Source organism: Helobdella robusta (genome assembly GCF_000326865.2).
Source record: "Helobdella robusta unplaced genomic scaffold HELROscaffold_43, whole genome shotgun sequence".
Taxonomy (NCBI): Eukaryota; Metazoa; Annelida; class Clitellata; order Rhynchobdellida; family Glossiphoniidae; genus Helobdella; species Helobdella robusta.
In genome coordinates this window covers 1,520,759-1,531,890 of record NW_008705028.1, presented here as the reverse complement: position 1 = coordinate 1,531,890, position 11,132 = coordinate 1,520,759, and the positions used below count along the sequence as shown (strand labels likewise).

The 11,132-nt window shown below is 32.9% G+C and overlaps 3 protein-coding genes across 3 annotated transcripts; 1 reads left to right on the top strand and 2 right to left on the bottom strand.

The window, feature by feature from the left end:
* Window positions 1-1,225: 1,225 nt before the first annotated feature.
* Window positions 1,226-3,647, bottom strand: HELRODRAFT_193165 (hypothetical protein; the record flags this gene model as incomplete). The annotated part of the gene is made up of 2 exons (XM_009025825.1): window positions 1,226-1,542; window positions 1,580-3,647. The coding sequence occupies one exon, from the start codon at window positions 3,645-3,647 to the stop codon at window positions 2,565-2,567; it is 1,083 nt and encodes a 360-aa protein (XP_009024073.1). The 3' UTR covers window positions 1,226-1,542; window positions 1,580-2,564.
* Window positions 3,648-4,301: 654 nt separating this feature from the next.
* Window positions 4,302-6,963, bottom strand: HELRODRAFT_177680 (hypothetical protein; the record flags this gene model as incomplete). Its single annotated transcript, XM_009025824.1, has 6 exons — window positions 4,302-4,383; window positions 4,601-4,716; window positions 4,828-4,910; window positions 5,215-5,298; window positions 6,149-6,241; window positions 6,921-6,963. 6 exons carry the CDS (start codon window positions 6,961-6,963, stop codon window positions 4,302-4,304), a joined length of 501 nt encoding a protein of 166 aa, XP_009024072.1.
* Window positions 6,964-7,119: 156 nt separating this feature from the next.
* On the top strand, window positions 7,120-10,207 carry HELRODRAFT_177679 (hypothetical protein; the record flags this gene model as incomplete). The annotated part of the gene is made up of 3 exons (XM_009025823.1): window positions 7,120-7,263; window positions 8,611-8,721; window positions 10,115-10,207. The coding sequence occupies 3 exons, from the start codon at window positions 7,120-7,122 to the stop codon at window positions 10,205-10,207; spliced, it is 348 nt and encodes a 115-aa protein (XP_009024071.1).
* Between the last annotated feature and the right edge of the window lie 925 nt (window positions 10,208-11,132).

The following is an 11,132-nucleotide window of genomic DNA, read 5'->3' as shown; positions in this document are numbered from 1 at the left end:
TAGGGAAACGTTGACCATTATAAATTCGTGTGAAACCCATGATTGCCATGCCAGAATATATAAAAATCCATCACAAATATCATCATTATTATTATTACTTTTTAAATCTCAAGTATTTTAATTAAGGTCAATATATTTATTATGATTATTTATTAATGTTAGTAATATTGTAAATGTTAACTGTTTTTAATAATATTTGTATTAGTTTCACCAGGAATAGTCTAAACTAGTATAAACATTGGTGCATTATTAAAACAGCCACATTGTCGTTACTTCGTGTGCTGAGCTGATGGTTTATTTGGTTTGTCATGTAGATTATTTGTTAAGTGCTTGGTATGATTTTATTTCTCAGTTTAAATCATTTTTATAAACTTTTGTTAACCCCGAACTGCTCTGACTAACTGACTTATTTTTGTTAATTTTGTTTGATGTTTCATAATTTGAAAATCAATAAAGGTTATTTGCATTGTATGATCCTGAATTTGTTCGGTAATAATAATTTTCATAATCACACGCGCCAGCCAACTCGTGTTTAACATCCTCACATTCATTGTCATCATCGTCATCCTTATTATTATTATTATTATTATTATTATTATTATCCTGAATTTGTTGTCGGTCGTAACGTATCTTGCACGCAAGATTTATAGAAACTTCAGAGGAAGACTCCTCTTCCATATCAACCATCAACTTCACCACGATGGCTTCAACAAGGTCAGTAGTTGTACTCGAATGACTGTCATTCAAAATCGAAGCTTCGTCTCTATCGCCAGTCGAGAGGTTGTTTTTTTTATTGATCGGCACTATCGCAGCTTCTTACGCTACCTACCAGTGGACAGCATCATTGCGTGGTGACGTATTTTTTATTGGAAACCCCAACCGGCACCTGACTTTTTTTTTACTGAGAATTTACACACACACGGACGAGAATGTTCATAAACATGGACTGGACATCTTAGCAAGAGATAAAGTTATTCGTTATTTACAAATATGACAGGCCAATGAATTAAAGCTTACATCTGATAAGAAAAATCGGTCACAATTTTAATGTCTGAACGGAAATTGAATTATTTGTTTAGTGAGGATTTTTTGTTGATTGACTGACTCAAATGGAATTTCTGTAAAATGAAATTCTGTCCTTGAATTTGAAGAAGGAATCAAGAGAGGCAGATGATCGCCGGTGGAAAATGTGGCTCGTTGAAATTTAAAAAATTTGAAATTACGCTTTTGGTGAACAATTTTTTAATAATTTGGTCGTTTTTCGCCAGAAGTTCTAAATAGACTTTAAACGTTTAAAATAAATTATTTTAGCAAAATCTATAATTCAATGAAGTATTTATTAGTGTTTGTGAGAGTCCAGGTTAGTACAGCAAATATTTAATCGTTAAATACATTAAAACCATACGCATATATTTGTATAGACGATGATTGCACTGGATGAACTTTTCGTGATTTCTTTTATGTTTTATGATTATTTCGAAATAATGTTCTATGAAAATAATACAAGTTTGTTGATTGAAATATTTAATAAGTTGAAGAAGCGATCGAGCATTATTAAAGCAAAAACCAATGCGTTTGTGTGTGTGTGTGCGTGTGTGTGTGTGTGTGTGTGTGTGATTCTCAACTTTTCGTACAAAATTAAAAGAATACGCCTTGAAACGTGCGTAAGTAAGATATCAATAGTAAAGAATAAAATTCAAAATGGATTATCGATTAAAAGGAAAATATTTAACTAAAATTAGTACATGAATAAAAATTAAACTGGAATCGCGATAATTAAAATTAATAATAAGATATATATCCTACACTTTGTGGCGAATAAAATAACATACATTAGAAATATCTAGGAGATATCTTTAATGTATATCTTGATGCATTATACAAATTTGAAATTTCTCGCGTATTAAATACGTATTAAAACGGTTTGTAAAAAATGTTTTAAAAAATTGTCATTTTTATCAAAGTGACACATTCCATCCAGCTATGTCTCATATATGGTTTACAGCGTTTAAATGTTAACTGCACATAATTAACAAATGAACAACAATTCAACGTTCGCTTATAATGAGAATATTGAATGAATGAACTTGTAATAATCACTCATCGCATTGAAATTTTTACTGGTCGGTGGAGTCAAAACATATTTTAAAGTCAGTATATTCATGTTATATATATATGTAAGGGGCTGGCTAAATTGTTCAAAGAGTTCCATGCAGTAGTAACTCTGTGTGTACGCTTATAAACATATTCATATTTTATATTTGGATGATAGATAAGTACATCAATGTGTATGTTTGTGTGTGTGTGGGTTGTGTTGGTGTGTGTGTGTATTATGGTGCGTGTGTGTGCGTGAATGTGTGTAATCCAAAAAAGAAATGTTTATATCGGTGTTACTTATATTTTGTTTTGTATATCTTCCGAGCCGAAACACTCATCCATTTAAACATATGGTTGAGCCAAGGAGGTACGAAAATGAGAAAACACAGTTGAGATCACCATGTCTTGCTAAATGAAATCTGCATACTTTCTGAGAGTCAAAGGACATTTTTTGTAGATGTGAGGGCCTAAACGAGTCCGATGACTCTGCAGTACACTGCAAGCACAACGCAAAATACGGCCGTGAAGTAATGAAAAGATGAGGTGCCAAGGTCAGAGGCCATGTACAATCTCCAGAGGAGGAAGACGAAGGGACTGATTCTGGCGCAGAACATCAGCGTTGAGTTGTCTCTCATGTATTCGTAGTTGTGGTAGTAGTAGTTGTTGTTGATGATGTTGTTGTTGGATTTGATGTCAAAGGTGTTGTTGATGTAGTAGTTGTTGTAGTTGTTGATGGCGTTTTTGCCGCTGTTGACGCTGCTTCTTGCTGACGTTACTGTCGTTGTGGTTGAAGTTGTTGTTGCTGCTGACATTAACGTTGCTAGGGTGTTGCTGTTGTTGAAGTTGTTGTTGTTGAAATTGTTGTTTTTGTTGAAGGTAATTTTTTTGTTGCCGATGTTGATGTAGTTGCTGTTACTGCTGTTAATGTTATTGTGGTCAACGTTTTTGGCGGCCGCGGTTGTTGTGGCTGTCACGTTTGATGCAGCTGTAGAGTAGCTGGCGATTTTGTTGTTGAACATGTTGTCGTTAGGCGAAGAAGTGCTGTTTCCAAGGTTCAGATTTTTAGTTTTGTTTTTGTCCTTAACCACATCATTCAAAACGTTTGTGTTATAATAGTCAGTGTCGTTGTTTTTGTTGATAATGATGATGTTGTTGTTGTTGATTTTATTATTATTATTATTGTTGTGGTTGTTGTTGATGTTGTTGTTGATTTTATTATTATTATTATTGTTGTGGTTGTTGTTGATGTTGTTGATGGGTTTGTTGTTGCCGTTTATGTTTTTGTAGTTAATTTCAACACTTTTTTCATCAAAATTAACGATTTGACAACAACAAATCACTTCATCGTCAGCACACCTTTCAACATTTGCATGAATCGAGCCACCACCACCATCATCATCATCCATGCTATCAACATCTCCCTCGATATTTCTCATCCGGTAGCCACTAATATTAGCGTCGCCACAAAAGTGGTCGTCGGAAGCTCTGTTACTGGCGACATCACTTTCAACTTTGGTGCAGTCAGAACAATCGTCGTCATCATTTTGCATGGTGATATTTTCGGCATCATCTTTAACGCAGTTGTCGGTGTTTTTGTTAGTTATTTTATCGTTGATGCTTTCCACAGTGGCCGCTTCCTTATCGTAAAAATCATCATCATAACCGTCGTCGTCATCATCATCATCATCATCATAACCGTCACCACCTTCATCATCATCATCATCAACGTTGTTATCAGTTTTGAGATAATGATAGTAATTACTTCGGTAATAATTATCATCATCACACGCGCCAACCAACTCATCATCATCACATTTATCGTCGTCATCATCATCATTATTATTGTTATTATTATTATTGTTGTTATTGTTAATTTTGTTATTGTTGTTTTTGTTATTGTTGTTTTTGTTATTGTTGTTATTGTTGTTTTTGTTATTGTTGTTATTGTTGTTTTTGTTATTGGTTTTTTCCTTAAAAATTTCACAATTGGGATTTATGTTGATAACATTTATGAAGGCATCACCCAAATCATTTAGATCCTTATCAATATTAACATCGTTTTCTATGTTATTTGTATTTTTATAAAAATTATTATTATTTTTATTGTTATTATTTTTTTTGTTGTTATTGTTACTATTGTTGTTATTGATGTTGTTTTTAGGGGCCAGTGGTCTGACCCGCCTCCTCTTGGCTTCCCTACATAGTCAGGTTCTCGCCACGATGACAGGGCAGTCAGAATGGTGCAGTACGTAGTCACTCACGCTTCCGATGATAGTGCGTCTGTGACTGTAGGAATGTTTTCGAGTGTTTGTGTGTGTTTGTGTTCGTGTGTGTGTTTGTGTGCGTGTGTTTGTGTGCGTGTGTGTGTGTGTGGCAGGGTTTTTGAGTGTGCGTGCGTGTGTGTGTGTGTGATGGAATTTTTAAAATAGTATCTTGAGTTTATAAAGTGCTTGATAGTTGAATTGGATTTTAGGATTGTTCCAACTGGACCCAGTCAGCATACCTCATTCTTCCCATTCCTCTGGAACCCATGACGAGGTAAGTGGCCTTCTTCTTCTTGGCAGATGAGATGAGGAATTCAGCAGGCTTCTCGATGTCCGAAAGAAAGCGACCTGATATCTGTGGTGTGTTTGTGTGTTGTGATGTGTAATGTTTGTGTGTTGTGGTGTGTGAAATTTAACCAGACAGCCAATCAGACAGCTAGCCAGACAAACAACCAAATCGACCCACCCCCCACTCCTTGAATCTCGAGATGTAACGTTCCTGAAGCTCTTCCTGTTTCCTCTTCCCAATTTGTACTTGGGACTCCCAGGCTGTAAGGGGTGGAATGTTGGCAGTGAATGGGCGGTTGGTAATAATAATGATGATTGAAAACAATTTGTGATGAAACATTTTTTTGTAAAAATTGGAATATTTTGCGAAAAAAAAAATTTTTTAAAAGATTTTGACCTTTTTCCACAACCAAACTTAAAACGTGTCTTCAAAAAATACATTTAAACAATTAAACTGGAAATATAAAATTTTCCAAAGCAACTGGCCCAGCGACACCAAACAACAATGACGAATCTTGCAGAGTTTCACAACTCTAAAACCATTCGACCGAACCCCACCACCAACTGTCTCGTGTTGGACCGGTGGAACTTTCTAGGGCATGCACCAAAATAAGAAGGTTGTTATCTCTATGCAGGTTTTCCAGGTACCCTGATTTGGTAGTTGAATGTGTGTGAGTGTGTGTGTGTGTGTATGTATGTATGTATGTATGTATGTAAGTATGTATGTATGTATGTATGTATGTATGTATGTATGTTTGTATGTATGTATGTTATTAACAGTTTGTACGTTGATGACGTGTAAAAAAGTGAAAAAATTACCGTCTTTACGATTTTCTGAATAACAACCAGAAATTAGCGACATAAAATACATCAGAGTGAACTTCAAAATATTTGTCTAACACATCAACGATCTAATTGTTTTAAGGGGCCAACAAAATGAAATAAATATACAATTAAATATATAAAAACATCAAACAAGCAAACAAAATTTTTGCTGAAAAGTAGCCATAGTGTCAATTTGCAAAAATGTGAACTACAAAAATCTGCCTTATAAAACATTTGAAATAAAATTTTTCTGAACTGAAGCTGCACAACATCCAACTACAACCAATGAAACAAATTAAGTTTAACATCAACTAAGAACGAACAGACCCTTGAACAAAAATCAAAACGGACGTTTAACATCCCATCTTTGAAGATATCCAAGAAGCATTCACATAAACAGTAACAACAAGACAAACAAGACAAAAAAAACTCACAAACAACCACAACAACAACCATATCAACAAAATCAAACTTCATAACAACAACAACAGTGGCCACACCACCCATCTACAACGACAACAATAACCAATAAATACATATCAATCAACAACAAAACTCTATCGAAACTAACCAAAGCCATAAACAACAAAAATAAAACAGACAAACAAGCAGATAGACAGACAAACAGACAGACAGACAAACTGACAAACAAACAAACAAATCCTCAGACTAACCAACAAACAAACTAATCCTATAATACCGGAACTTACAAATGATTGCCTCGTCAGCGGCTCTGCTTCCATCCACTCCTATCAACACGGTGTCACCTGGAAGTTTCAAAATAATAATAATAATTATTATTATTATTATTACTATAATTATTTTATCCCAACAATACTACTAATATTATATATTAACAATAATAATATTTGTAAATTATTATAACAATACTACTACTTCTCTACTACTACTACTACTTCTATTATAACTACTACTACTACAACTGCTACTACTACTACTACTACTACTACTGCTGCTGCTACTACTACTACTACTGCTGCTACTACTACTACAACAACAACAACAACTACTACTACTACTACTACTACTACTACTACTACTACTACTACTACTACTACTACTACTACTATTACTAATAACAATAAGAATAATAAAATCTATAAAATAACTATAACAAAATAAATAAATCCATCATAAAAAATTTAACCTAAATACAATCCAAAATAAGAAGGAATATTCACAAATAAATAACATTTATTGCGTGTAAACTAAAGAGATAAATAAATGGCTTCCAATGAACTCCTCATCACTCAAGTGTCAATAAGGAGATAAGAGGCCGTCCATAAAGGATATCACGCTTCAAGGGGGGAGCGGGTCTAAATATTTGTGACACTTTTTGACGAGGGTGATGGGGGGGGTCAAAAAAACGTTAAAACAGCCCCTAATTTGCATCATCCATCAGACTGAAATGTCAGCAACAAGTACTACACGTGACGTGAATGGTCGCACAGGAACGGCCATTACCCATTTTGTATCAAGACCAACAACAAGTTTAATAATAAATGTGTAAAACATATCATGCACATTATTAAGTGCATGAATATGAATTAAATAATTCAGGTACGTTAATAACATTCAAGGATGAGATAAATTATAGAAATATGAATAGAGTAACATCAACAACATGAACAACAGAAGCATCAACAACACTGAAAATAACACATCCGACGACCTAAATGATATCAACAAGCGAATTCTAAGCTGCTACAAAATTCAAAATGGTGATTACGACTTAGAAATAAAACGCCATCTCATTGCATTACAGAAGGTAAAGATTCGGACAATCACCTGGAATTTAAGTTAGAGGAAAATAAAATAAACTGGTTGAAATTAATTTAATTTGTGTAGTTATCAACAAAATATAGACCATTCTTCACCAATGACGCCAAAAGCTTCACTCTTTTTGTTAAATAGGAAATTCTATATTCTATAGATTTTTATGGACAATTTCTGAATCAACTGAAATATGACCAAAGGAGCATTGCATATAACCAACGTTCAAAATTCAACACACCGACATTTGAAAAATTATATAACAATAAAAATTAAATGATTTTTACGGAAAAAAAGCTGATTTCTTATTACCGATAAAAATGCTTGCCGATAAAAACTAGCACAACAATAACAAAAAATATTAAAAAGCGTCTTTTTGAAAAATATCAAAAACTATTAAAAATATGAAATAATATTATAAACATTATATCCTTTAATGTAATAATGAGAAATAATTTCATAACCGAGCGCTGTGTGCTTTGAATTGCAAATTTAACGCGTATGGATAATCTCATTAAAGCCAAGTCAATAACGAAATCGTTAAATTTAAAGTTAAAGAACAATTTAAAAAGTTTAGGTGTGTTGTGTATGTATGTATGTATGTATGTGTGTGTTTGTATGTATGTATGTATGTATGTATGTATGTGTGTGTATGTATGTATGTATGTATGTATGTGTGTGTATGTATGTATGTATGTATGTGTGTGTGTATGTATGTATGTATGTATGTGTGTGTATGTATGTATGTATGTATGTATGTATGTGTTTGTGTGTATGTATGTATGTATGTATGTATGTATGTATGTGTGTATGTATGAATGTATGTATGTATGTATGTGTTTGTGTGTGTGTGTTTGTGTGTGTGTGTGTGCTTATTTATACGTATATCTCTGTCTGTATGATTATCTAATAATTAGATTCTAATTAGTCTATAATTTTTTAATGTTACATTTCTTAAAAGTTCAATTACAACTCTGTCGAATAAAATAACTTTGTTTAGAATTTATATAAGCAGTTTATTTTCGGTCACCGGGGAAAATAAAATAATTAAAAACGTACAAAATTAAACATTTAATTACAATAAAATAAAAATTAGAATAATTAATTTGTAATAATATTGCCCCAGTTATTTTATGGATGAGCCATATTTCAAATTTGAAAAAAAACACCACAACTTAACATTAAGATTTGATATCAATATGCGCTGCCTCGAGTATTCTATGTTTTTGTTGTATTTGCCAAATTTTGTAGCCTTCTGTGGCTAATGATTAAACATTATAATCGATTTCGTCCAACCATGCGCTATCTGGATTTTACGATTCGGATTTCTTAAACGTGATAGGTGGGAGGAGGTGGCGGATCTAGGGGAGCCGGTGCCCCCGTTGTCAGCAGCTTTTTTAATAAAAACCAGAAAAAGGGGCTGTTTTATGTGAACATGGTAAGCGAAACAAAGGTTGGACGTCAGCCACACTACCACAAATCTTGCCCTCCCCCGTGAAAACTGGAACATTTTAAAATTATTGGCCCCCCGTAAAAGTTGTCTAGATCCGCCGCTGGGTGGAGGTAAAGTTAGGGACAGGAAAGATAATGAAATAACAACAGTCATGAATAGAATAATGTCAATACGCTATCACTGATAAGTTGTTAATCATTTTGTAGTGTTTCTATTATTATGGATAAATTATTTCTCGATTACTTTTATTCATTACTTTATATTTCATATTTTTGGTAAGTAACATGAAATCACTAAACAAACCCGGGATGCATACATAGTTTGAGATCAATTTAATTTTACTCCAACGAAATACTAAAAAATAAAATATCTTTGTCCTCAACCTTTTTAATGGCAGAGCTCCGTTCTATTTAATTGCACCTCGAAACCAGTTTTGTCGCATCACTGTGCACGCGCATTGCGTTCTGACTTATGAAGAAATGAAGAATTCTTCATAAGTCCCTCAGCGAGTCTGGTTGCTGGCAAACCAAGTTTTGCTGTTGTTGGTCCAAGTTTTGAAATGATTTTCCGCATTTTTTTAGGTAGCCTGGACTTAGCCATAGCGGATTTTGTTGGAGAGCTGAAGGCTTTTTTGTTCTTACTCGTAAGATAGCCTTGGCTTTTTTGACAGATATCTTTTGAAACAGGCAAGGGTTTTGGGAAAAAGCCTGAAACAAGCGAGCATAATAATAACAATAACACCAGCCACGATGATAATAATAATAATAATAATAATAACACATCATAACATAAATGCTGTTAATTAATTACTTATGAACACCTCTAACGGTCCACATTGTTCAAACGAAAAATTGCGCTTGGTGAATCTTGCAGAAATCCAATCGATCGATCAACGTGTGTTTCTATTTGTTTTTTACTTCCAGACACAGGTTTGTGCTTCGTGTAATCGAAACTGGAAATTGCTTCATCTTCAGAAGTACACCGACACACACACACACACACACACAAACACACACACACACAATATTATTATTATTATTATTATGGAAATTTATATACAGCGCTTTTTTATTGTTGAATCTCAAAAGCGCTACTAAATCATAGACAAATAAGACGGACGCAAATAAATAAGTTTTAAGTTGACTTCGAAATTGTAAATATGATAGGTTAGGATAGGATATATTATATATATTATATATATATATAATATATATATATATATATATATATATATATATATATATATATATATATATATATATATATATATATATATATATATATATATATATATATATATATATATATATATATATATATATATAGATATATATATCTAGTTATCTGTTACACACAAAATTTTGAATATTGTTTAACAATTTTATACATTAAGCGATACTATGTGAACAAACAACATCACATTAAAAATTCCTTCCATAGGCCGAAAACTCCGTTTTATCATTCCAATGCAATCTGCTACCGTTAATTTCAATTTCAATTTTACCAAATAATCGATTGAATAAAACTATAATAGAAAAATTGTATCTATCACATAAAATAAAAAATTTTCAAAGATTAATCTACAATATACATATTTTCATAAATTTTTTGAATTCAAGTTTGAAACTTCTCAATAGCAAGCACTAAATCCAACACAACTACAGCAATGATTTGATCATAAATAAATAATTAATCATGCGAAATTAACCATTTTTGTGTACCTGACAAATTTTTCTTTGAAACGATAATAAGGTTATTGTTAAACAGTAGAGAATGAATACAACACAGTGCTCGCATACTGACTGATTGGCAGTTCGTAATTGTAAGCCACTGTGCTACATTCATTCGATGTCACGCAGTCATGTAATCATATCATGGCTTTTGTATCATATCAAAGTTACATTATCACCAAACTATCATCGTCATCATCGTCGCTGACGTCATCATCGCGAAATCATCAGCTCAATCACGTCACCACCATCATCATCACCACCATCACAAATAGATCATCATCATTATCCCAAAATCATCATCATCGTCATCATTACAAATAGATCATCATCATCATTATTCCAAAATCATCCTCATCACTATCATTACAAATAGATCATCATCATCATTATCCCAAAATCATCATCATCACCATCATTACAATAGCATCACCATCATCAGAGAATATTCCTCATCACCTAAATCACATCATAATCATCATCATCGTCACCACCATATCATCATCATCACCGCCACAAATATATCATCATCAATATCCAAAAATCATCACCATCATCATCCCAATCACGTCATTATCATTATCATCATCATCATCATCCCACAATAAAGTTCTGTCTGAAATCCTATGGAGATAATAATTACCAGGTACTCATTCATCTTTCATTCATCGCAGTTGCGCT